Here is a 27,202-nt window from a genome sequence, read left to right on the forward strand (position 1 = left end):
TGGCAACCCCTGGAAAACGGTATTCCTGTGACAGGTCACTTTCGCTGATAACTCGTATGTGGACGGATTCAACGGATAAGAACTTCGACGGCGATTATTTTGAAGTAATGGCCTTTTCTCTACGTTTCACCCTGGATCACAAATATCTCTGTCCCATCATTCCGTGTATTACTGAACATTCTTACTTTACCATCTCAGGAATCTAAGCTTTGTCCCCTCAGGCTCGATAGTCTGGGAATTACATTTACACATATATACACTTAACACTGTCAACTTTCCTTTATTTCATTAAGTTACTATACACTAATAAAGAGAATGGTTTTAACATAAAAACCAGACTCCGCTGTGAACTGTATTGCTGCTGGTTCGTTTCTAAAACGTTGCATCTCCTAACACAGTTTTATAAAACCAGTTAGACCACATCTGGAGTGTTTCATACAGTTCTGGTCTCCCCCATTCTCGGAAGGATGTCGGGGCTTTGGAGAGGGCGCAGAAGAGGTTTACCAGGACACTGCCTGGATTAGAGGGCATGAGCTATAACGAGAGGCTGGACAAACGTGTTGTTTTCTCCAGAGCGGCGCAGGCTGGGGTGAGACTGGATTGACGTTTATAAGATTACGAGAGGAATAGATAGAGTGGACAGACGATATATTTTTCCTGGGGGTTGAAATGTCTAATAAATTTAAGGTGAGAGGAGATGTGAGCGGCAAGTTTGCTTCTTTCCACAGACTAATGAGTAGTTGGAGTCTCTGCCTGGGGGTGGGGGGGGGGGCGGGGGGTGTCACCAATCCCGACACGTAATCCCGTTTGCCCCTCCCATTTAACCGCAGATGCCGCGCGTCTGTTTCAGAGGCCCCGCCTCCCGATGATGTAACAATCTCTTCGCGCATGTTCACAGTCTCCGGCTGGACGGTGTTATCTTCTCCGCTCAGAGCTGAAGTAGGTCGGCTGTGTTATCGGGAAAGACTTTCGTCTCTTCCGTCGGGATCACTGTCTGCGGGCCGAAGATATCACTTTCCCATCGGTGAGTATTGAGACCGATCCCGAGCGGGGAGATCCGATGTTGGCCGTGAGCCCCGAACTGAGGGCCAGGAATTCATTTGTTTCCCAACTATCTGGGCTCGTCAGAAATGTGTCAACTCCACTTAATCTGCATTGAACGATCCAAACCAGGAGCCCAGGCTGTCTGTTTCTGCAGAATTTAAATGGAAGTCCCGCCGACAGGTCACGTGAGACTGTGTGCCGCAGATTCGCCCCGCCCTCCGCTTTGTGATGCAAGGTCACGTGGTGTGATTTTGCCCACCGAGTCCCATTAACTTCCCGAACTCGCCCCGCTTCCAGAGGCTCCTCGCGTTTGTCCTGGAGCTTTCTGGCTGTTGTGTGTTCTCCCGGACTGTGCTGGGTGAGAAAGGTGAACGTCCCAGGTTGTGGGAATCTTTGATTTCACTGCCTGCTTTACCGAGGACTGATCTGGATCCAAAGGACTGTGCAGATCCTCGCAGTTACCATGCAAAGCGTGAAGTGTCCGGATGGGAAATTCTCTATAGTGTGTTGATAAAAATTTGGTGAGGATCAAAGTATATATAACAAAGTGCTTGTTGTTTCTTCAATCTTTGTCATTTTTGTATAATTAATTCAGTAGCTGCGGTGTGTTCTGACGTCTCTGGACCGGCTTTTCCGTGTTTACAACAGTAGAAATAGACCCGTGAGTCTGGTGTTCAAACTGTGTGAGGGGACCCCTCACTGTCACCAGTTTGTCACTCGGTGGAAATCAGGCAGAATCTCAAGTTGCACTAAAAACTAAATGTTTGAAGTCATTCTGACGAAACGTCATTAACCTGAATTGTAAAGTTTGTTCCCCTCCCCGCAGCTGTTCCTTACCTGCTGAGTGTTTCTGGTAATTCCACTTTCTTTTTATTACATTTAACCTGGAAATGGAAATGACTCGATCTGTGATAGTAGAACAGTAAAGAAAGCACAACTTTTCCCTGTCAATTATCCTGGAACCAGTTTGTCTGTTATTGCTGGAAATGTGTTCAGTACAGTTGTTGCTAATGAGGTTCACATGAATAATCTCAGGAATGATCGGATTTATGTATGAGGAGCATTTGATGGTTCTGGACCTGTGCTGGATGGAGTTCAGAGGGACGGTGGGGTTTGTGGAGGCGAGCTTTGGTTAAGTAAACCTACCGAATGCTGAACAGCCTGGATACAGTGGACATGGAGAGGATGTTTCCATTAGACGGAGAGTCTGTGATCTGACAGCACAGTCTCAAAATAAAGATGCTTCTCGTTAAAATTCAGTTGCGAATTTTTTTTTGCCATTAGGTGTCCGAAGTGTGGAATTTGTTTCCACAGAGGTTGGTTGAGGCTGCGATTTGGGTATATTTATGACAGAGATTAATATATTCATGATTGCTAAGTGGCTTCAGGGTTACAGGAGGAAGGCAGGAATATGGTGTTGGAATAAAAATCAGCCATGGTTAAATGGTGGGACAGACCAGATGGATCAAATCACCTAATTCTGTACCTTATGTCTTACCATGACTGAATGATGGCTCCTTTTTATCCCATATTCTTTTGTATCATGTGAGGGACAATAAAAGATTCTTCACTGAGATCAGTATATCTGCCTTCAACGTTTAAATTTCAGTGAGTTTTGTTCTTAGTAACATTAAGCAGAAATGTTTGGTTCTGCTTTTTATTGTTAATGTGCTTCATTATCTTTCATGTTAACGTTAGACCTGCAGTGAGAGATTTATTGGAAGAAAACCCACGACTGAAGACAAGGGAACAGCAACATGTGAACCAGCCCGAGGATTGAGAGCATCAACTGGAGAGGACCCATCTGACTCTGAGATTCCAGTGATTCGGTCAGGAGAAAGTTGTGTGAGTCTCATTCATTCAAACACTGGTCCTTTAGACATTACATACCTGTACAAGAGAAGGTAGGAAACAGCTGGAGTGAGACTGAAGAACCAATTATGCCTCTGTCAGACCCAGTTGCAATCATTGCAGGTCTGGTACTGTTCTTCCAGCAGCCCAGCCGTTTGAAACCAATCCCATTCTGTGGAAGTCAAATCCGGAGAGAGTCACTCAGAGACTGTATTAGTACAAACTCTTTATTCTAAGTACCCGGGGCTTACTCAGTTAGCCACTCCAACAGGAATTCCCACCCAATCCACTAACTGACTAACAATTCCCCTTCACCACAGATATATCCATCCAGATACTCCGCACACAAGACAGGCTGGAACCAAAGTTATTTACTACATGACAGGCTGGAGCCCCTAAAGACAAATTACAAAATAGTCATAATGGCTTACACACGCAGAACAGACTGACGCTGTCCTATCTCTGCACATGAACACACAAGGAGATAAGCATCCTGAAACCGTAGCTAGCTACCCTGAAGAAGAAATATGGCTCAGCATGGCTTAGTACATCTATTGATCATCAGCAGTTTCTTTCAGAAAAACAGGCTGCTACTTTTTAATGAAGTGTTAAACCATACTTCATCATCCCTCCTTTTTGATCATTACATGAGCAACAAAACAGTAATTTTTTACAGAGAAAGCAACCAAGTACAGCTTTGACTTCTCAGTGAGAAAAACTGCATTCAACAGTAACTATAACAATGATATGTACAACTATTAGGACATAATGCAATATCATGCCCCACATATTACAAACAGGCCTTTGAAGATCACCATTTCGACCCTTCCGTGAACCCGTGTAAATCCTGCCCTACTTTCTTGATGCTGTCAATCTCCTAGGCAGTGTGCTCGGAGAGAGATGTAGTGTCATTAGACACATCAGGGATAAAGGTGCAGCATTCTGTGTCAATAATAGCACAGGTTCCCCCTTCTCAGCTGGGATAAAATCTAAAGCCGTAAGATTCTGTACGACTGTTTGCCAGATTGCAATCTTTTCAGTGGGTATTTCTGTTACTTGGGCCTGTGTTTCTGTCAGGGCCCCTGCAGTGTTGTGGCCAGCTCCTCAAGTGCTGTAGCCAAATTTATTATCTCTCATGAATTCCCGGCTACTCCATAGGAAAGAAAAACTATCATCAAAGATCGCTCGGTCTCAGTTATTCCTTTCCACTGCTGGGCACCTGCAGTTATGGCCAGGAAGCATGTTTCCCAGTGTAGGAAGTTCTGTTTGGTGGGGGCCTGAGATACATCTGTCAATACACTGTGAATGTCGGGGCCCCTAGTTCTACCCATTTGGCATAAGTGTGACAGAGACAAAAAAATCTTAACTGGATGCTGGGGTGAGTCCTCTCAAAGACATAAACACAAACACCACTGTTACGCACCCGTAATGGTTTAAATGAACCAGCAGCTATAGACAACACCTGGAGTCTAGTTTTGATGTTAAAAGCGCTGTCTTTATTAGTATCTACTTGTATAACAACTTAAGCAAAATAATCTAAAGTTAAAGGTGTTATGAGTACACATATGTGTAAATATATCTCCCAAACCACTGAGCTCAGGGAATACCAAGCTCAAAGTCTTGAGATGGTGAAGCATAAAAGTTCAGTTAAGCCATGGAATAAATGACGAGAGAGATATTTTTAATCCAAGGTGAATGTCGAGAGAAGGCAACTACATTGAATTCCACAAATTTCACAGTGGTAAAACAGGATAATGTCGCTGTAGGTCTTATCCATTGTTGTTCTAAATCCACATACGAAATATCACCAAAATTAGCTTATCACAGGGATAAGTCTTCAAAGGGTATGACCATCCAAGCAAGGGTTAACGCACAGGTAGATTCTGCAAGGTACTCCCAATCCAGATCCAACACACAAATTATTACCGACAGTGATTTCCACAGAATATCCCTTCTCACAAGTGTTTACCACATGTAACACCCTGGGTCGCCTCAGGCTCGCTCAGCTCGTTCTTGTCTAGGGGGAGCAGCCTTCGGCCCCGCCAAACTAGGTAATCAGCTGGTGTGGATGCTGTGTGATGTCCCCGCCTCGCCCACAAACAGACAGTACACCATATGCGATTAAATGAGTACAATTTATAAAGGTTACTATAACTAAGTGATTAATAACGATACAGTATATATGAAGAGAAAATTGAAGAAAAGGCGCCAAACTTATCAAAGTCCAAACCACTTCGTGCACAGCTGTTGGAGCTCAATTTCTGAAGTCTTCTGGCCACCATTCGATCCCCTCCGAACTCCTCGACTCTCCAAACAGCTCAGGACCATCCGAGTGGTCAACCAAGCACATCTAGCTTCATCCCCCACCCTCCTTGGAGAATCTCCCGGCCTCGGACCCCCCTTTGAGGTCCGATCCTCACCCAGCTTAGAGCATTGCGACCTCTCTCTCGACCCCCTCGCGCCGATCTGCCCAAACGCCCGTCAACAAAAGCTTACAGACTCAGAAGAAAGAACATTAATCCCCATTTGGTTTACAAAGGAATACCATTCTCGTTATCAGTAAATTAGCATTCCTGCTAGTTAACAAAAAGAAACCCTTTCCCAACAGTAACAAAGAAAAACGAAGAAACCCCCTTTACACTCTCCCTCCACCAAATAAAAGTCATGTCCTCATGACTACTAAATAACTCGCCACCTTTCCTGCCAACACACCATAACCCAAGCACAAACAGTGACATCTCCTCCCCACACAGTAACCCTCACGCCCTGTTCCTCAGGCGCTACTTAGGCCAACTATCTGGGAGTTCCATAACCCTTCTGAGGCCTCCGTACCCCCTCACCTAAACCCTTCAGGCTCGGACACAACTGGGAATACCTTGGGCCCACTACTAACTCCTCTCTCAACCTCTCACTTATGCCCCACACTGCACACAGCTAATCCTCCCCGCTACACCTGACTCAATGGGAGAAGGGCCAAAGGTCTCTTCCTCAATCGAGGGAAAGTCAGCAAAAGGCAGCATGTACCACACATCCAGCACATCATCCATCGAATCTGTATTCTTCCTCATTCCTCTGATCGGTAGCTGCTGTTTGATCTTCTCCAAACGGAAACACGTGGCCTGCACTGCTCCCGCAGTCTCTTCAGCCTCCTGTTCAGTATTCACTGCACTTCTCTCCAGCTTTTTCTTCCTCATGACTTCTTCCAGATCAACTTTCAGATTTTGCACTTCATTTGAACTGTCGACAGTCATCTTCAGGTTCCCTTCAAGCTTCCGCTTCTCTCTTCTGAGATTCGTCTGTAATTTCTTCACCTCCGCAAACTCCCCTCTCCGGGTTCTCAGTTTGCTATTACCCTCAGCCAGACAACTTTCTTCATTCTCTCCAACTTGTAAGTCTTCCGAAAGGTTCCAGATCACTTTCTCCAGTCTCTCCATCTTCATTTCAAACTTGATTCCCTAGAGACAGTAACTCACGAGCTGCGACCTTCGCACGTGTCCCGAAAACACTTTAACTCGGTAGTTCTCAGCTGCTCCTGCAACGACCTCACTTCATATTCTCCTGAGGCAAATCCAAACACCAAGAGATCATCCACACACACCAAAACTCCAAACGCCTCCACGTCCCCTATGGTCTTCCACCTGCCCCGCAGGAAGGTTGCAAGGGCTCCAGATATGCCCTGTGGCATCTTTTTGGACCCGAAGACTCCTAGGGAATTTATAACGGCCGTCTTCTCCTTGTTGGCCCCACTCATCAGGATCTGGCAACATCCACTCCTCAGATCCAGCACCTTAAACCATTTCGCACCACTCAGACAGGCCATCGCCTCTCCAGCCCTCAGGGCCATATTCTGGTCACTGACAGTGCGCCTCTTCAACGCAATATAATCCACACACACGCTACGTCTTCCACGGCTTCAGGGGCCAGTCGCCGCAACCTCTCTCTCTCCGAGGTGTCTTCAGCAGTCAACTCCGCTCCCTCGTGGTATTTCGCAGCGTCCACTAAGAGGGTCTCACCATCAGCTACGTCCCCCCAGGCCATACCACCACTGGCTCTTGTTTGAATTGGGAATCAGCCCAATGCTGCTACACACGTCCACACAAGCAGCTCGAAACTCTGGGTGCATCGACAATGCCTCCAAACAACGCTCACCCACCTCCTCCAGGCAGGCCCCCAAGCACACCAGCAGGATATTGGTTCTCTCTAGAACAGAAACACTGCCCGTCTCAACAGGGTCCGGACACATCAGCATTAATGATTCATGAACCTCAGTCTCCTCCACATTTGCCTCTAAGAACTCCATTTTCACTGACCAACAACTGTCGTCTGGATAATCACCGGCACTGGTACCCCGAATCTCCAGTGTCCTCAATGTTGTCAAGGGTAAATGTTTCCAATAACGGTTATGAAACAAACTGTACAGCAACTTAACCAGTGCCCCGGTGCCGAGGATGGCTTTAACTTGACTTCCATCCATCCGTAACAACACCTGTGCGCATGGCCCCTCTAAGCCTTCAGGAATAGGGTCTGTTCCTTTCGGGAGTTCCTTGGTACATTGCTGGGAACGTGCCCCCCAGAGACCCCAAGCCGTTCCCCCACTGGGCCTCCTCTCAGTTTCCCGACACCTCTCGAATCAACGGAACAACTGATCCCCTTGACAGATCCCCTTGGCACCGCAAGCAATTTCTCTGCCCCCCTAGGCAAAAAGGGATACCCTAAAAACTTCCCACCAATCTCCTGCCACAGATATAATAAGCCCCCCAGCTGCGGCATTTGACTTCCAGTCGAACCACACGCATTTTCCCACACTTTCCCAGAACTGGCAGTGGTCACTTCGAGGTAATTGCGCCTGACAGTTCTAACAAAGTCACCAGCCTGCCTACTCAAACTTTCAACCCGTCCCTGTCGCTTTTCCTCAGCCAAGCACTGCCACTCACCCAACAACTGAGAGGTCCGCTCCACCCACGCCTCCGCCCCTTTAGGGCTGGACATTATTCCAATAACCGGGCGGAGCACACCACTGCAGAAACATCCCAACCTGTCACTCCTCAATCTCCAAACAATACGGACAACCCATGGTCCCACCACCATTTCGTCAGCACTAGTCGGAACTCGAACAACGACAATTGCTACCAACAGCAGCCACCCCACACAACACACACGCAGCGATAACCAGCAATCGCACACCCACAAAGGCACACCAGCTCTTTGCCACAGACACAATTTAAATAGGGTGATCACACAGCCTCCACAGAAATCAATCCCGGACGAGCCCCCACAATGTAACACCCTGGGTCGCCTCAGGCTCGCTCAGCTCGTTCTTGTCTAGGGGGAGCAGACTTCGGCCCTGCCAAACTGGGTAATCAGCTGGTGTGGATGCTGTGTGATGTCCCCGCCTCGCCCACAAACAGACAGTACACCATATGCGATTAAATGAGTACAATTTATAAAGGTTACTATAACTAAGTGATTAATAACGATACAGTATATATGAAGAGAAAATTAAAGAAAAGGCGCCAAACTTATCAAAGTCCAAACCACTTCGTGCACAACCGTTGGAGCTCAATTTCTGAAGTCTTCTGGCCACCATTCTATCCCCTCCGAACTCCTCGACTCTCCAAACAGCTCAGGACCCTCCGAACTCCTCGACTCTCCAAACAGCTCAGGACCCTCCGAGTGGTCAACCAAGCACATCTAGCTTCATCCCCCACCCTCCTTGGAGAATCTCCCGGCCTTGGACCCCCCTTTGGGGTCCGATCCTCGCCCAGCTTAGAGCATTGCGTCCTCTCTCTCGAACCCCCTCGCGCCGATCTGCCCAAAAGCCCGTCAACAAAAGCTTACAGACTCAGAAGAAAGAACATTAATCCCCATTTGGTTTACAAAGGAATACCATTCTCGTTATCAGTAAATTAGCATTCCTGCTAGTTAACAAAAAGAAACCCTTTCCCAACAGTAACAAAGAAAAAAGAAGAAACCCCCTTTACACACATAACACACCCGAATCCAGCTAAGGGTTAACAGAAGTGGTAGCCTCGAAATAATCCAACAAATGCCCATTTGGATTATACGAATTATCACCAACAGTGATTGGTCACAGGGGTACCTCTTCAAGTGAATTACCACAACCAGGCAAGGGTTAGCACAAGTGGTCCTCACAGGATACTCCCAAACCAACAGATCCACTCCACTGGATCAAACAAAGTGACAATCCCACATTCGGTATACAATGGATGAATAATCCTTGATTCAATGAAACAAACTGGGAAGTGTAAACACGCTGTGTGGTCAAATATTTCCAGCACACGTTCGTTTTCTCTCTCTCTCTCTCTCTCTCACTCTCTCTCTCTCTCTCTCTCTCTCTCTCCCTCTCCCTCTCCCTCTCCCTCTCCCTCTCCCTCTCCCTCTCCCTCTCCCTCTCCCTCTCCCTCTCCCTCTCCCTCTCCCTCTCCCTCTCCCTCTCCCTCTCCCTCTCCCTCTCCCTCTCCCTCTCCCTCTCCCTCTCCCTCTCCCTCTCCCTCTCCCCCTCCCTCTCCCCCCTCCCTCTCCCCCTCCCCCTCCCTCTCCCCCTCCCCCTCCCTCTCCCCCCTCTCTCCCCCCCTCTCCCCCTCCCCCCTCTCTCTCTCCCCCCCCCCTCTCTCTCCCCTCCCTCCCCGAGAAAGCTGACGTCACTCAGGCACTATCTCTTAAAATGACAATCCACGGCAAGAAACCTAGAGGTTCATCACTCTCCGCTATCAACCAATACAATTTCCTTTAATCCGAGAGAGTCCTTCTACTTAGTTCCTTCAGTAACATCTTTGCAGTCTGTTCAATGTATTGCCCCTTCAGTTTCACAGCCGTCGGAGTGGTCAGTAACACTTCATATGGTCCTCTCCACCAAGGTCCAACTTTCCCTCTATCCCAGTTCCTGATCAGGATAAATTCCCAGGTTCTATGGTGGGATAGTCACTCCTCTCTGCAGGGTAGTTCTCATCCTTGTAAGCCTGTCATACCTGTGAATGTAACGCTTGGAAAATTTTGGTTAGTTGGCATATTTATTTCCCCATCTCTTCCAATATCTAATTTTGCTGGTAGGCTTTCTGGGAGCAATGGTGCACAAGGTCTTGGTCCCCAGGATATCCTCATGGGCCAACCCTGAATGTTTTAAACTGGTGACAGGCCCGCTTTCCCCTATGGGGTAACCTTTGTGGAATAGGGCTAATGGTCGGACCTTCAACCAAGTGAGTCCAGCCTCCACCGTTAGTTTGGCCAATTTACTCTTCAGAGTGCCATCGGCTCTCTCCACTCTGCCAGCGGCCCGTGGGTGGTGCACACAGTGGAATTGTTGCTGGATAGCTAGTTCATTACGTACCCCTTTGTTTACTTTCCCACAAAGTGTGGGCCATTGGCAATTCAATAAAATCAAATTGTAGACAGAAAAAGGTCCACCTGTCAAGGGACTCGTACCCGCTGTGCAGGGTGCAGGTTACCTACCATTCCCTCCTTTCCCAGGGGTGTTAAATCATGTATATAATCAGCCAATATTGGTAAAAACTGGAACACATACCTGTCCCGCTGGGGTAATCCATAAAGCTAGATCAGGGTCTTTCTGGCACCCCGATCTGGAACCACAGTTTGCGCTCTTCCTCAGAGGCATCCCCCTGAAAATTACGTACCTCCCTCATGTCCGGCAAACCCGTTCTGCTTGAGTCATGGAGGGTTGCTTGACGGGAACCCGAGGAGGCTGCAACTACTGAGGATTGTGCCGCACTTTTCACTGTCTGATCTGCTAGAGCATTGTGTTTAGTGACACAGTCGGACATGCGTGTGTGGGCCGCACATTTCGTAATAGCCAAAACTCGAGGTAGCTGTAGAGCGGTGAGTAAGTTGTTTACAAAGGTGGCATTACTAATGGGGTGGCCAGAGGAAGTCAGGAATACCCATGTTCCCAGAGAGCCCCATAGTCATGTACAATTCCAAATGCATAACGGGAGTCTGTGTAAACGTTCCCACTGTTGTCTGTTGCTGGGATACAGGCACGAGTCAGAGCAAACAGCTCAGCCTTCTGGGCAGAGTCAGATCCTTCAAAAGAAGCTTGCTGAACAATTTCACTGTCTGTCACTATCGCATAGCCAGAATATCGTTTCCCTGCTGGATCCACAAAAGAGTTTCCATCCTCATAAAATTGCTTTGGGCTAGAGGGGGATATTGCAGAGTGGATGGGAATGTCTGTCCTTCCTTCACAGTGACCTGGACAGGGGGACAGTTGGTGCGACCGACTTCATGGCCTGAATTTGCTCAGAGATGTGGTACAGCATCTTGGGATCGATCAATATTAAAATTGTGTCTCACCAGATGTTCCGCCTTCACCTCAGACTCCTTCCAGTATCGGAGTTGGACCGCAGCCAAGTCTTGCCAGTCTCCCTCGGTGCTGGAGGCTTGTTTCCTCAGGCTGTAGGCAATGAACTCTGGGCTCTTTGGCTTGAACCCAGGGCAAACACTAACAGTGGTATGGGGAACCACCAGTTCTGTCTGTCACCAAAGGAAATCCGGAAATTTGGCCAGTAATGCACTGCCCACTTTTCCTTTAACCTCTCCAATCACCATGACCGGGAACTTCTGTCCCTCGAGGGGTGCATAACATTGGCTTTCCTCAGATGAGCACCCCGTAGGGTCACAGCACAGAGTCACGTAGGGGTCGACCGCTGGCAGAAGGGGTTCAAATGCAGTGGAGTCCGGATTAGGTGCCCACAACAAGGGGGGTCGGAAATTGGGGAAGCTGTCAGTTGTTCACCTGTCACAGGGTCACACTATTGCCTGTGCAGAGAATCTCGACTTCCAACAGACAGAGCAAGTCTTACCCTGCTGGATTACACCCCCGACTGCGGGGTGCTGACTGTAAATGAAACCACACACTGGTTCCCGTGGAATTCCACCTCCAGTGGCTGGTTATGTGAATACATACATTCCATGCCTTCAAACCCAGACAGAGTGAATGTTGTGTCTGATAACTGCAATCCCTTTTCCGATACTATTTCCCAATTGAGAGTGGTTGTAGTTGCCCCTATCTTAATCATGAACGGAACTGGAATAGCAGCAACTGTCAATATTACACTGGGCTCTTCCTGAGGGATGGTACTGATGGTAGGAAGCATCCTTGCTTGTCAATTTCTAAACGGGTTGTTGTCCCCACCTGTCTCTTGGTCGGTTTCTGTTCCCATTTCTGATCCCTAGATGTAGCCCACTCATATCCTTCTTCCCACTGAACATATTCACCTTTAATATTCTTTTCATATCTTTTTATTATTATTATTTAAAAATAGCACAAGTGCATCAAAATAACAACACTTACAATGTCTCATAAAAATTATCTTAAGGATTGAAAAATTTGTGAATTAAAAAGAAACCCATTGGAGGTACAACCCCGGTGCCATGCGTCATAAAATAAGCTTCCAAAAATAAAAATCAAACCACCAAAAAGAAAGAAAAGGTATATCAAAAAAAAATTACATTTAGATCGTGGAGTTAACTGAAATGATAATAACGAGCAGATGAGCCCCATCTCTTCTCAAAATCAATTAAAGGTACAAAGGTTCAACTTCTAATTTTCTCCAAGACGCAGCATCACCTGAGAGAACCATTGTGACAAAGTAGGAGCTGATATACCCTTCCATTTCAGCAAGGTGGCCCTCCTAGCTATCAATGTAACAAACATGTTGGTGAGACACAGAAATACAATGGATATTTTGAGGAATTATTCCAAAAAGCATAGTCAATTTATTAGGTTATTAGATTCTGAGTGCTTTAGAAATTGTCGAAAAGACTGACTTCCAAAACTGATTTAATATTGAACATGACCAGAACTTATGTGTCAGTGTGGCTATCTCATTTTTACATCTATCACAATACTTGTCAACATTGGGAAATATTTTTGGAAGTCTCTCCTTCATCAAATGGTAACGATGTACAATTTTAAATTGAATCAGTGAATGCCAAGTACAGATCGAAGAAGAGTTAACCAGCTTCAGAATCCGTGTCCAATCCTTCCATATAAAAGAGAAATTGAGTTCCTTCTCCCAGTCCCGTTTAATCTGAAGTAAAGGACGCTTATCCCTTTGTAATAATAAATTATAAATTCTTCCAATAGAACCTTTCAACAAGGGGTTCATATTCATAATAGTATCTAACAAATCAGCCTCCAATATGTAAGGAAGATTACTTAAATATTTTGTTAAAAATGTCTAACTTGAAGATATTGTAAAAAATGTGAATATAAGAGAGAATACTTATTGACAAATTGTTCAAAAGACATCAATCTGCCTTCTTTAAATAAATCCAAAAAATAATTAATACCTTTATTTTTCCAAAGAAAAAAAAATTGGAACACTCCAAGAAGGTTTAAAAAGTAATTACGATAAATTATACTACAAAGTTTAACTTTTTTAAGATAAAAAAATTGCGGAACTTGATCCAAATTTGTAAAGAGTGCTTAACCACAGGATATAGGTTTATATTAGCAACTTTAGCTAATTGTATAGGTAGAGTAACTCCTACTAACGAAGTTAAATAAAACTGTTTCACAGCTCTCAGTTCCTGGTCTACCCAGATTGGCTGATCATTCCTATCAACCCAATAAAACCAAAAGGACATACAACGCAGGTTAACAGCCCAATAATACATTCATAGATTAGGCAAAGTGAGACCATCATCCTTTTTCAACTTTTGCAAATGACGTTTACTAAATCTTGGTCTTTTATTATCCCAAATAAAAGATAGAATAATAGAATCAATCCGATCAAAAAAATTCTTAGTAACAAAAACTGGAATATTCTGAAATAAATATAAACATTTTGTTGGGCGGAAGCAGCCATTTTGCTTGCTTCTTCTGGAATAATCCCAAAAATTGCTGTAAGTGAATTAGGTTGAACATCCACATCTATAACCTTAGATAATTTTCCAAACACATCCCTCCAGAAATTGTTTAAACTTACACATGTCCAAAACATATGTTAGAGTAGCTACTTCTTCAGTACATCTGTCACAAATAGGGCTTATATTAGAAAAAATGTGCGCCAATTTATCTTTGGACATTTGGCCCTGTGTACTATTTTAAACTGAATTAAGATATGGCATTAACAGATAGGTGAATTATTGACTAAATAATAAATTTTACTCCACTGATCATCTGAAAGTGAATGTTGAAGTTGTACTTCCCAGGTGCATTGAACCCTATCATTTGGCGACATGCGAGCATTCATTAACTGTTTATAAACAATTGCTATTAATTGTTTTTGAAAAGGTCTAAACTGAAAAATAGCATAAGCTAAATTTAAAGAGCAGGCTGAGGGGTAAATTGGTAAAAAATCACGTTAAAAATTCCCAGCCTGCAAATATCTGAAAAAATGTGAATTAGAGATAACATATTTGTCAATTAACTGTGAAAAAGACATTAAACAGTCTTGTAAAAACAAATCTGAAAAAGTCCACTAAAGGAGGGAAATTGGCTTTTTAAAGATCCTGATATTTTTAGTAATTATAGCACCTAAATATCTAAAAGAATCCATAACGTTAAAAGGAATATTATCATATATAGAGACAGATTCATTTAACGGAATTCACCTACTAAAATTTATTTTATATCCTGAAACGTCTCCAAATTAGTCATATAATTTTACCAAAGCAGGAGTAGATTATTCAGGCTTGGATATATATATATCAATAAATCATCAGTGTAAAGAGAGATCGTGTGCATGGTCTCATTCACAAGAATCTCATGAATATTTTCGGCTTCACAAAGAGCAATAGCAAGGGGCTCTAATCTTAAGTTAAATAACAAAGGACTTAATGGACAACCTTGGCTTGTCCCCCGTGATAACTGAAAAAGCAATTGGAGCTTTATATATCATTTTAATCCAATTATTAAAATTAATACCAAAACCAAATTTTTCTAAAGCGTTAAATAAATATTTCCATTCAATTCGATCAAATGCTTTTTCAGCATCCAAAGATATAAGGCATTGTGGAGTTTTAGAAGAAGGTGAATATATAATGTTAAATAATATCCGAACATTTGAGAAAGAATAATGACCCTTTATAAAGCCTGTTCGATCTTTAAGAATGATTTTACTCAAAATACTCTCCAACCGATTGGCCATTATCTTTAAGTGAATCTTAGCATCAACTTTCAACAACGAAATAGGTCTGTATGAGGGAAAATCAGAAGGATCTTTATCCTTTTTGAGAATTAAAGAAATAGAAGCTTCATAAAAATTAGAGGGTAAATCAATTTTCACAAAAGATTCTTTAAACATCAACATATCTGGAGAAAGCAATTTTCCAAATTTTTTATAAAATTCTACAGGATAACCGGCAAGTCCCAGGGCCTTACCAGACTGCATTGAGAAAATAGCTTTATGAATTTTGGATTCAGTAATTTAGGCATCCAGAGTTTTTTGATCCTGAACAGAAATTTTAGGAAAAGCAATCGTTCGTAAAAAAAAAAACACATTCATTTCAGAAGAGTCTACTGGACATTGAAATTTATAAACTTCAGTATAAAAGTCTTGAAAAATCTTGGTAATTTCTTCATAATGCCGAGCCAGGGTACCATCTTTTCTACGAATTTTCAAAATTTGCCTCTTGGCTCCGGCTGATTTTAATTGAGATGCGAGTAGTTTATTATTTTTATCTCCAAACATATAAAATTGGCTCTTTAACTTAAGTAGATAACCCTCAATTGAATGCGTTAATAATAGGTTATATTATGATTGAAGTTCCACCCTTTTTTAAAATGTCTATATTAGGGGAAGTCACATAGATATTATCTAAATCTTTAATTTGTTTTGAAATTTTATCTAATTTTGCTTTAGCCTGTTTTTTAAGTTTAGTTGAATAAGAAATAATCTGACCACATAAAAATGCTTTAAATGTATCCAATATAATTAATTTAGACATACCTCCTATATCATCAAAAAGAAAGAAATTATTTTGTGTGGCTTTCGATAAAACTGGTAACGTCAGAGCTTTGCAATAAAGTCTGAGACATGTGCCATGGTGGACGGCCAAAAATGTCATTGTCAAATTCAAAGGACAAACTCAAAGTCGTATGATCAGGTATAGCAATAGCGTCATATTCACAGTTTTTAACATTAGGCAAAAGACGGGGATTAACTATAATATAATCAATCCTTGAATATACTTTATAAACATGGAAAGAAAAAGAATATTCTCTGTTATCAGGGTGTAAATGTCCCCATAATTCGATCAACCCAAAATCAGTCAAAAAAGAGTTAATAACTGATGCAAAACGATTTGGAAGTCGTTGATTAGTTGAGCTCTTATCAATCATAGGATTTAATCAAAAGTTAAAATCCCCACCCATTAACAACATATACTCATTTAAATCTGGCAGTAAAGCAAATATTCTTTTTAAAAAAGAAGGATCATCTAAATTAGGACCATACAAATTAACCAAAACAACCTTTCTATTACAAACACGCCTTTAACTATTAAAAATCTACCATTAGAATCTGATTCAATTTCCTCTTGTGTAAATATATTAGATTTAATAAAGAGAGACACACCCTTAGTTTTGCTCTGAGAGGTAGCATGGAGTTGTTTTCCATTCCACCAGCAAAAAAATCTATTTTGATCTCCTGTCTTGCTATGTGTCTCCTGAACAAAAATTATATCAGGTTGGAATTGATTAATAATTTTAAGTCTTTGTTTCATTTAATAGGATGATTCCAACCACGTACATTCCAACTTATTACATTAATCCATTTAACTGCCATACTATAATTTTATTGTAATTGACTTTATACTTGCGAAGAACGCATACCATTATGGGATTATCAAAGATGGCAGTGATGAAGAATAAAGCCATATAGAAAACACGCATGCTCCGGAACCACCCAATGGGAAAAAACTCCTAACTCTAAACCAACCCGCCCTCCCAAAAGCCTGAAAAAAAAGCAAGTGAGCTAAGATAGATGCAATGACATGGGCCACTCTGTTGGTCTCGTCTCTGCCTCCCCCCAGCCAGTACATAAAATATATAAAATGACCTTGCAAGAAAGACAGTAAAGTCTCAACAAAGGAGAGTGTTTACATTCCATCATTTTTTTAAACAGAAAAATAATCAAAATAATATAATCTCTTAGAGAGAAAAACCAGCCCCATCTTAAGTTTAGCTTTAAATCCCTAAGAAAACTTTAAATTCAGTTATAGGGCGCTATAATAAAACAGATTTAAAAAAGTTAATAGTATACTTAACAGAACTAAATTGATGAAAATATTAATTAGTAAAATCATAGTAACTTAACCCTCCCAGATAAATATATAAAAAGAAACCCTGTTGGTAGAAAAAAAAACTACCAGTTAGTAATTTAAGAAACAACAAAAAATCAAACCAAATATTAGATAAAGGGAACAAATCCTTTTATCCACTTTTCTCAGTCAAATATGTAATTAACCATTTAAACAGTCAAACTTGATCCGTAAATCTTCTTTCCAAAAAAAATCAGATAGGATATAATGATGAGCAGGTTTTCTTTTCTTCTTTTATTAATCTGTCAATGAAATATTCAAATAGCCTTCATATATCTTCTTTTCGTAGTGTGAGTAATATACAGATAATCAAACAGCTTTACAGATAGTTCATTCTGTAGTAACGTTAGTGATGGTGACAGGTATAGCCTGGACAAAATCCAGCTCGACTTTTGGGTCAAAGAAAGTACATGGGGAAGAATTAGGAGGAAAAACTTTCATTCTTGTCGTGTAACTCAAAGAGGGAAATCGTTTCTTATCATATGCTTGTTTCATTACCAAAGCAAATCTTGCTCTTTGTTCCATTACTTCTTTTGGATAATCTTCGTAAAAACGGAGCTCAGACTCATTGAATCTGAAAACTCTGTTTCTTGCCTGTCGCATTATTTGATCTTTAATTTTAAAGTGATGAAAACAAACCAAAATAAATCTTGGTCTGGTTGAGTCTTTAAATTTCGAAGTGGACAGCCTGTGTGCTCTTTCAATAGCAGGTGGCTGTGATGAAATAGTCAGAAATAGATCATGAAAGAGCTTAGCAAAGTAAATCATTAAGTCTCCATTTTCAGCTGCATATTGCAATCCAACGATTCATATGTTGTTTCTGCGAGACTTAGTTTGCAAATCAATAATCTTATTAACGATATTTTTCCAAACGGGTTGTAGTTTCAGACAGTTTTTGCTTAGTTGACTTCAATTCCTCTTCATGATTAGTAACTTGAGTTTCCATATCTTTAAGATTTCCCAGAAATAAGTTCATTTCATTATATTCATTTCCAGTTGATCTTTAATTGCCTTATTCTGATCTTGAATTGATTTCAGTGTCCAAACAATATCTTCAGCCCATGATGGCATTTCAACAGATCTTTCCTTCGGCGTCTTTCCCTTTTCATTACCTTTGTCAGTAGGTTCATGCAGATTTTTCCCACTTCTCATAGACATAGACATATCACTCCCCTTCAAGAATCAGCAATTAAAAATTTGAAATTCAAAATTTAATCTGTGAGCGGGAGAGAAAACTAAGAGCAGCACAGGATTAGTGCTACTCCATCGACAGACAGAGGCAGTTTCCATTCACCTGTAATATTAGTTCTCTTCGGGGTTGATTGGCATTTGAAAGCCGTGTTCCAATGATACGTCAAAGCTCGTTGCATTCGATTTTGGTCATTGTCTGGCCAATCCATAGTATTTGTTGATGATGTGGGCTAACTTAGTTGGTAAGCATTGAAGCAGTAAGACATTAAATTGGGGGGACAGATTCCCATCATTAAAGGCTTGGTCTCCTGAGAAAGTGCTGTAGCAGGCCACAAAACTCTACAGGGTCGATATGCCAGACACGGGTTCGGGATCCCGTGTTTCCCTATCAGTTCTAACTTTAGACTGACGTTCCTGCCTTTCTCTCCCATGTAGGCTGTCCTCGGTTTGCGTACGGTGTTTCTCCTGCTGTTGTTTTCGGCGCCCATCCACCCATTCACGCTCTGTTTTTAATGTCTCCCAACCTTTGGTGTTCCTTCTGCAGTACTTACCTCTATACTGGTGATTGCCAACCTGTCGATTGTGATCGACTAGTCTATCTTTGAGACTTCACCAGTAGATCCCGGGAAAAAGAAAGGAAGAAAGAAACTGTTGAGAGATTGTTTCCGGGTTGTGGGGTTTTAGTTCCATTCTTTCCACATGCGTGTAACTACACAGTGTCCCCAACCACTGGGCCGCGAGGAAACAACATGAGTCAGCTGCACCTTTCCTCGTTCCCTGTCAGCCCACTGTTGAACTTGAGTGCATGCGAGGTCATCAGTCGCTGAACCGCAGTGGCACCCTCATGCCAGAGATCACCGGTTGGCCTCGGGCGGCCGCTGGGAAATGCCATCACTACTGGCCTGGAGTGCTGCCTCTAAACCTGTTTAGCACACTGAATGTTCGTGGGGAATCCAGTGCTAAAATGTTCGCAGACTACCTAATTCGGGCTCAGCGTTTCATAGGTATCAGACCAGCTACCGTGCTGTGATCTACTGAAACAAACTTTTGTCGGCTGATAGGTCCTACAAGGGGGGGTGGGCGCGTGCCCTGTCACACTCCTTGCTCGGCTGGTCACTCTCTCTGGACTGTGACTGCCGCGGCCCCGGCACAGGGACCTCCGGTCCTGACATTGTCCTCTCACCCGACCCACGAACAACCAAACCAAGCCAAGGCATCTGGCGGCGGGCCGGCAGGAGGCTGTCCAATGAGGCAATGAAGCCCTCAAAACTGCTTCGGTACCCCAAGTCCAAGCACCCTGCACTTAATCGCAAATGTGTTGAGCTTTTTCAGCGGAGAAAACTTGAGCAGCGCGGGACAGAAGCTAAGTGCCGAGAGCCATGAAAAGTAAATTACAGAATGGACTGGACATAAGGAACCAGCTTCGAGTATCGCTGTATTCCCATCGTGTTTAACACCCCCACCCACCCCATCCCCCGTCGGCCGGTCCGCAAGAATATTGTCAATATTAAACCGTTCTGTGGTGCAAAAAAAGGGTGGGTGCCCCATTGTTTATACATTATTGCTACTTCCAGGTTGTGGGGCTTTACTTCCGGTCTTTTCTGCCCTGGTGCGCATGTGTGTAACTAATTGATCTGGGTTGATCTTGCATTTTACTATGGCCAAGGTACGGGATCTTGGGCTTAATATGGTTGGTGACCACTACTCTGTCCCTTTATCACATGCATTATTCCTCCAACTTGCTGATAATATACTGTTCCACTTTAAAGGTATGTCACATACGGAATTTTTTCCAGTTAGCCAAGGATTTCCTTCAACGCCACTGTGTGGTGTTGGGAAATCATGTACAAGGCAAGTTACAGCAGTAGTTTGCCATTGCCTTCTGCTGGGTGAGTTGTTTTGTTCACCAGCTCTAACCCTGCACAGATGAAAGTGTGCAAGGGAATCAGCTGGATTCGAACTCGGGACCTCTTGCCTCAAAGTCCAACGCTGAAGCCACTATGCCACCAGTGGCATAGCCAGCAAAGTTCCGCTTTACATCTGCCTTTTCCTTCCATTCCCTTTTCAACAATTTCCACTTCTTTCCTCAGTTCTTTTTAAAAATCAAATTTACTGCTTGTTCTCATGAGGTAATAACCCAGGCTCCTGCACCCTCCCCCATCCATGGCCGCATTTTGTTCTCCAATTTCTTATTCAGCACTGCACTCAATATTCACAAATATTTTTCCTTGTCTGAAGAACTCTCATACAAATTGTATCGGGCTGCTGCTGGCCTACTTGTATCAATTGACTCCAATTGACCAATATAATTTATTGGGCACAAAGCTTCCTGCTCAATTAACAATGAGATAAATTTACCCGGCCTGCACCTCCTGCTTAATTGATGAATTTACCTGGCATGTCTGCCTCCTGGCCACTTAGTAAAATTTTGCCTACCTTATACAAATCTCCCAACAAATTCTTTCCCGATCCTGTCAAGGTATGTGATCAGCCTTGAGTGAGGCACCGTACGTCCAAAGGAACTAACGGTGAGTGACAAATACCCATTGGGCTCCCTTTCGATCTCTGCAGTCCCCAGAGTGGTCCAGCTGCTTACTCAGCCCGTCTGCTTGGCACTCCCTATTTTGTGATGCTGTTCATGATGCCAAATGTTAAAGTTGAATCTGAATAAAACTCAGGAGACCAGCTTCTTATCGACGCCATGGTTTATTGTGCATTCAAATGCCTGCAGGAGTTTTGAGACCCAGTTGTCAAAGGGGAGCACTGCCACCTTCTGACAAGTCGAATGACTTGGGTTACAGCCATATATTTATACATAGTACATCCCATACATTAATATTGCAAGATGTTATTTGAACTGGCACACACCCTAAGTGTGTTGATGCAAAACTTAATTACTTAGATAACAGAGTTTGGTTTTAATTATAGATGGATGGACTGTCCAGTCCTTTTCAGTTATTCCCTTTGCAAAGCCCTGACTTAATTACAAACAGATGTTCATTCCTGTCCCTATCAGTGAGTCCTCCTCCCTTTACTCACAACGAGGATACAATGTATAATCTGATCAGCTCTCAATGTGTCTCTCTGCAAGCCACAGAGAACTGGTAATGAGTCTGTCTTAGCTAAACGCTGAAGACTGAGTTCACTTCAGTTCAAAATTCCTATTCACTCCCAACTATTCTTTTAGCCAGAGGTTACACAGGTTCAAAATGAATTTTTTATATACCCTCAATTCCTCAGGAGGGTTCAGGGGAAATCTTATGCCCAATATAGAAACTGGTGTTACCTGTGTGTATTGTGGCAATGCAAGAGGTGCTGGAGAATTTGTAAGTGGGAAGAAGTGGAGTAATATTTGCAAATCGGACTTTTTAAAGCATAATTTAGCAAGCAAACCACATATGGACAATATGCAAAAGCTTTGATGAGAAAATCCTTCATTACTCATTACAGGCCTGCTGCATAGGTTGTGTGAGAGTGCAGATGAACTCAATCAAATCTAGGAGAGATCAAAGTACTTATCAACAGTGATTTGCTAGCTGTGAAAACATTTACCTCTCTGTATAATATTTACTGTGCACATGTCACCGAGTAAAAAAAGTGCACAGTACAGGATTTGAGTGCACACTGGTCATTACAAATTAGAGGGGTCATTGGTGGGAAGGTGGTGAGACCTCCAGTGTCCTTGATGTCCTCACCTACCAGATGTGCACCCTGCACGTTAAGGAGATGGAACCTGAAATGGATAAATTCTGGATCGTCCGGGAGTTGGAGGTGGTGATAGATATGACATGGTGAGTTACACCCAAGGTGCAGGACACAGAAAACTGGGAGAGAGTCAGGAAGGGGAATGAGGTTAAATAGCCATTGCAGAGTACTCTTGTGCCCATCAAACACAACAAAAGGTAGATCACTTTAGAAACTGGTGGTGAAGGGGATTACCTGACAGAAAAAGGTCAAAGGGGTGATAGGGGATTCATTAGTTAGGGGAACAGAACAAGAGGGGACTGATATCCAAGTGGTAAGGCATGCTAGTGCTAGTGAGGGTGGAGCGGGTGATGTGGTTAAAATAAGCTGTTACGGGAATGGGAGCCAGAATGACCAAACAGATAATGGAGAGGGTGAATTAAGTTGAATTGACTTCATTAGATACATACTTCATAAACATGAGCAGTAGAAATCTTTATGTTATGTCTCCATCTAAATGTGAAATGTGCAATTTATGGTAATTTATGATAGATTGTTTGTACATAGGACAGTCAATATAACATCGAAATGCAATTGTATCAGCATGAATTAATCAGTCTGAATGACCTGGTGGAAGATGATGACCCAGAGCCTGTTGCTCCTTTTGCTGTGGTACCGTTTCCTGGATGGTGGCAGCAGGAACAGTTTGTGGTTGTGGTGAAATTGGTCCCCGATATCCTTTGGGCCCTTTTTATACATCTGTCTGTGTAAATGTACTGAATAGTGTAAAGTTCACCACTACGGATGTGCTGGGCTGTCCGCAACACTCTCTGCAGTTTCCTGCAATTAAGGAAAGTACAGTTCCCATACCAGGCAGAGATGCAGCCAGTCAGGATGCTCTCAATTGTGTCCCTGTAGAAAGTCCTTAGAATTTTGGTCCCCATCTCCAACTTTTTCCACTATCTGAGGTGACAGAGGTACTGCTGTGCTCTTTTCACAACACAGCCGGTATGCACAGACAATGTAAGGTGCTTTGTGATGTTTATACCGAGGAACCTAAAGCTGTTCACCTTCTTAACCCCAGATCCATTGATGTCAATAGGGGTTATCCTGTCTCCATTCTTCCTGTCGTCCACAATCAGCTCCTTTGTTTTTGTGACAATGATGGAGGTTTTGTTTCCTTGACACCAGTCAGATGTTCAGATCATAGATAGATTCAGCAGTTAGATGGTTGAGCCTGGTATGATGAATGTGCTGAGCTGTCTCTATCACAATGCAAGAAGCGTCGTAGGAAAGCCAGATGAGCTCAGGTAGGGAATTCAGATATTGTAACCAATACTGGGACTTGGTTGCAGCCAACAGTCTGAGGGATTTAGAGGATCAAATTTGTAGAGAGATTGCAGACCATGCCAATAAACAAAAAGGTTGATTCAGTAAGTGATTTTAACTTTCCATATATTGACTGGGACTCATAAACTGTAAAGGACTAGATGAGGTAGAGTTTGTCAAATGTGCCCTTAATCAATACGTAGAATTCCTGATGTAGAAGTGTGCAATAACCTGTTAGGGAATGATCAGGGCTGGTGACAGAAATTAGTGATCATAATGTCATGAGATTCAAAGTAAATATGGAAAAAGAGAGGACTGGACCACGGGTTGAGATTCTAAATTGGAGAAAGGTCAATTTTGATGCTATCAGAAAGGATCTGACGTGTGGTTTGGGACAGGCTGTCTCCTGGCAAAGGAGTACCTGTAAGTGGGAGGCCTTCAGATGTGAATTTTTGAGGATGCAGAGTTTGTATGTGTCTGCCAAAATGAAAGTTGAAAGGTAAATTGAAGCCTTGTATATTTTGTTACTCTAAATGCCTCAGACTGTTGGGTGCTACCGAGACCCGTTAATGACTAGAAGTCATGATTCCATGCACTGAGCTCATCTGAATTTTTTTGTTGTCTTCTTTTGGTTTCTCAAAGCTTCCGAATAGTTTTTGTTCTTTTGTTTGCCCTCTCTTTGACATTTCTGTTGTCTTTGGCTTCTCATTTTAGCCACAGTTGTGTCCTCCTGTCTTTCTAATGCTTCCACTTCTGTGGAGTCACTCGGGTCCTGAATTGCTGCAGAAACTCCAGCCACTGCTGCCTAATTGTCAATCCTACCCTTTCCCTTCCAAACAAGTTTGGCCAGCTTCTCTGCCATAGAAACACGGAGAAGTTCAGTGAAGAAACAGGCTCTTTGGCCCAGCTAGTCAATGCCAAAAAAGCATTTAAACTTGCAGTGCGATCTGGACCAGCTGGCAAAATGGTTTGAGAAATGGAACAAGGAATTTAATGCAGACCAGTGTGAGTTGTTGCACTTTGGTCTGACCTACCAATGGAGGTCTTTCACAGTGACTGGTCGGGCACGGAGGAGTGTTGTACAAGAAAGGGACCTGTTGTAGAAGAAAGTCCTTAATTCACTGAAAGTTGTATCACAGTTAAATAGAGACGGAAGGGAAGATTTTAGCCCAATGGCCTTCATGAACAAAAGTACTGACAACAATAGATGGATGTTATGTTGACATGTAGAAGACATTGGTGAGGCCTAATTTGGAGTACTGAGTGCAGTTTTGGTCACCAACCTACAGGAAAGATGTAAGGACTTTGAAAGAGTTCAGAGAAAATTCACAAGTATGTTGCCAGGTCTGGAGTATTTGGGTTATAAGGAAAGATTGAACAGGTCAGGACTTTATTCCTTGAATTGTAGGAGATTGAGGGGAGATTTGATTGTGATAGAGGGGCATAGATAGTGTAAATGCAAGCTGGCTTTTACCACTGAGATGGGGTGGGATTACAACCAGAGGCCATGGGTTAAGGGTGAAAAGTGAAATGATAAGGGGAACATGAGGGGAAACTTATTCACACAGACAGTCATACGGGTGTGGAATGAGCAGCCAGCTCAAGTGGTGCATGCGAGCTCGATTTCAACATTTCAGAGGTGCATGTAGGTACCTGGATGGTATGGGAGTGGGCTGTATAAATAGTTCAGCACAGACTAGATGGCCCAAAGGGCATGTTTCTGTGTTGTAATTTTCCTACAAGAACGTGAAATATTACAAAAATTCACTCTGTCTTTTTAACAGCTGTGCGGACCAACCATTCACCTCAACAGGAATTTTTTATATGACATTAAAACTGTGGCACTTTAAGTTTATAATACATAAAAGAAAATCCCAGATGCACATCAAGAAAGACTAATTACGTGAGACAGTTTTTCTTACTGTGGGGCCAGGCACCCATGCAGCTCAGCAGGAACAGGGAATAATACCAATGGAAAGAGTCCAACTCAGCCAAGGTACAAATTGGAGATGCCAGAAATGCCCGATTCTTATAGAAACAGGAAGAGCATCAGGGAATTGATGGTCATTCCAGATACCAGCACTCTGCCCAGTCAGGAGATGATTTCTCTGTCCAACTTGGGTTGTACCTCACTGTAACAGTGTGATACCAGATCAAACCTTGGTAACTCAAGTAATCTCATCTGAAATGTTGTCCTGCACCCATTGATGGATTTTGTAAATCTTTTTACAGGTTAAAAACAAGAAGGAATTTGTCTCCAGGAAGTTCAAACATGGCACACCAGTTTGGTTGTTTCTGTCCAGATATTTAAGAAGTGGAGCAAGGGATTCAATCGATCATCCTTCCTGCTCAGATTGTGGGGAGGGATTCACTCGGTCATTTTACCAACTGGCACGCCCTTCATTTTACACAGGAGAAAGTCTATTCACCTGCTCAAATAGAGGGAATGGATTCACTCGGTTATCACAATTGAAGGTACATCAGCACATTCACACTGGGCAAGGCCATTCACCTGTTCTGTGTGTGAGAAAGGAATCAGTCAGTCTTCCCACCTGTGGACACACCAGTCAGTTCACTCTGGGCAGAGGCTGGTGATCTGCTGAATATCTGGGAAAGGATTCACTCAGTCATCTGACCTAATGGCACACCAGCGTGTTCACACTGGGGAGAGGCTGTTCACCTGCTCAGAGTGTGGAAAGGGATTCACTCGGTCATCCACCTTACTGGTACATCAGCGAGTTCACACTGGGGAGAAGCCGTACACCTGCTCAGTCTGTGGGAAGAGATTCACTGAGTCATCCACCTTACAGAATCATCAGCGAGTTCATACTGGGGAGAAGCCGTTCACCTGCTCAGAATGTGGGAAGGGATTCAGACAGGTATCCCATCTACTGAGTCATCAGCGAGTTCACACTGGGGAGAAGCCGTTCACCTGCTCAGAATGTGGGAAGAGATTCGCTCACTCATCCAACCTACTTAGTCATCAGCGAGTTCACACTGGAGAGAGGCCATTCACCTGCTCAGAGTGTGGGAAGGGATTCACTCGGTCATCTCAACTACTGACACACCAGCAAGTTCACACTGGGGAGTGGCCTTTCACCTGCTCAGAATGTGGGAAGGGATTCACTGAGTCATACACCTTACTGGTACATCAGCGAGTTCACACTGGGGAGAAGCCTTTCACCTGCTCAGAATGTGGGAAGAGATTCACTCAGTCATCCAATCTACAGAGACATCATCGAGTTCATATTGGGAAGAAGCCGTTTACCTGCTCAGAATGTGGGAAGAGATTCGCTCACTCATCCAACCTACAGAGTCATCAGCGAGTTCACACTGGGGAGAAGCCGTTCACTTGCTCAAACTGTGGGAAGAGATTCACTCGGTTAGCTAACCTACAGAGACATCAGCAAGTTCACACTGGGGAGAAGCCATTCACCTGCTCGGTCTGTGGGAAAGGATTCACTCAGTCATCCCAAATACTGGAACACAAGTCAGTTCATAGTGGGGAGTGGCCATTGTTATGAATCCCTAGGTTTCGGTTGATATGGACTGTCATTTTAAGAGAGATTAAGAAGGTGAATCAGTCTGACTTGCAGCTTGTTTAGTTTTAACCGAGGACACAGACACTCAGAGTCAGACGGAGAGGGATGAAAAATGGAAGGATTGAAACCAGGGAACTAGTGGCCAAGGGTCACTGTTTGGAACTTTCCTTTGCTCACAAGGGTGGGTTAATTATCCATTCACCGTACATCCAATGTGTGGTTGTCACCTCATTTAACCCATAGGAGTGGATCTGATT

General features: G+C 43.2%; 2 protein-coding genes across 3 annotated transcripts in view; both read left to right on the plus strand.

Annotated features, from left to right (window-relative positions):
- Nucleotides 1-27,202, plus strand: part of LOC132386463 (NACHT, LRR and PYD domains-containing protein 12-like) — a 235,372-nt gene that overhangs the window by 107,283 nt on the left and 100,887 nt on the right. The window lies entirely within an intron of this gene.
- Nucleotides 878-26,927, plus strand: LOC132386466 (gastrula zinc finger protein XlCGF8.2DB-like). Of its 2 annotated transcripts, none has more exons than XM_059958765.1 (3): nt 878-1,024; nt 2,743-2,889; nt 25,636-26,927. In XM_059958765.1, exon 3 carries the CDS (start codon nt 26,043-26,045, stop codon nt 26,925-26,927), a length of 885 nt encoding a protein of 294 aa, XP_059814748.1. In that variant the 5' UTR covers nt 878-1,024; nt 2,743-2,889; nt 25,636-26,042. The 2 variants fall into 2 exon arrangements, with proteins under 2 accessions (XP_059814748.1, XP_059814749.1); XM_059958766.1 differs by lacking the exon at nt 878-1,024 and adding an exon at nt 1,425-1,565.

The sequence above is a fragment of the Hypanus sabinus genome, unplaced genomic scaffold (assembly GCF_030144855.1).
Source record: "Hypanus sabinus isolate sHypSab1 unplaced genomic scaffold, sHypSab1.hap1 scaffold_117, whole genome shotgun sequence".
Lineage (NCBI taxonomy): Eukaryota > Metazoa > Chordata > Chondrichthyes > Myliobatiformes > Dasyatidae > Hypanus > Hypanus sabinus.

Excerpts from the sequence above, each read along its gene's own strand:
- LOC132386466 (XM_059958765.1), top strand. The coding sequence starts at position 26,043 with ATGGCACACCAGCGTGTTCACACTGGGGAGAGGCTGTTCACCTGCTCA.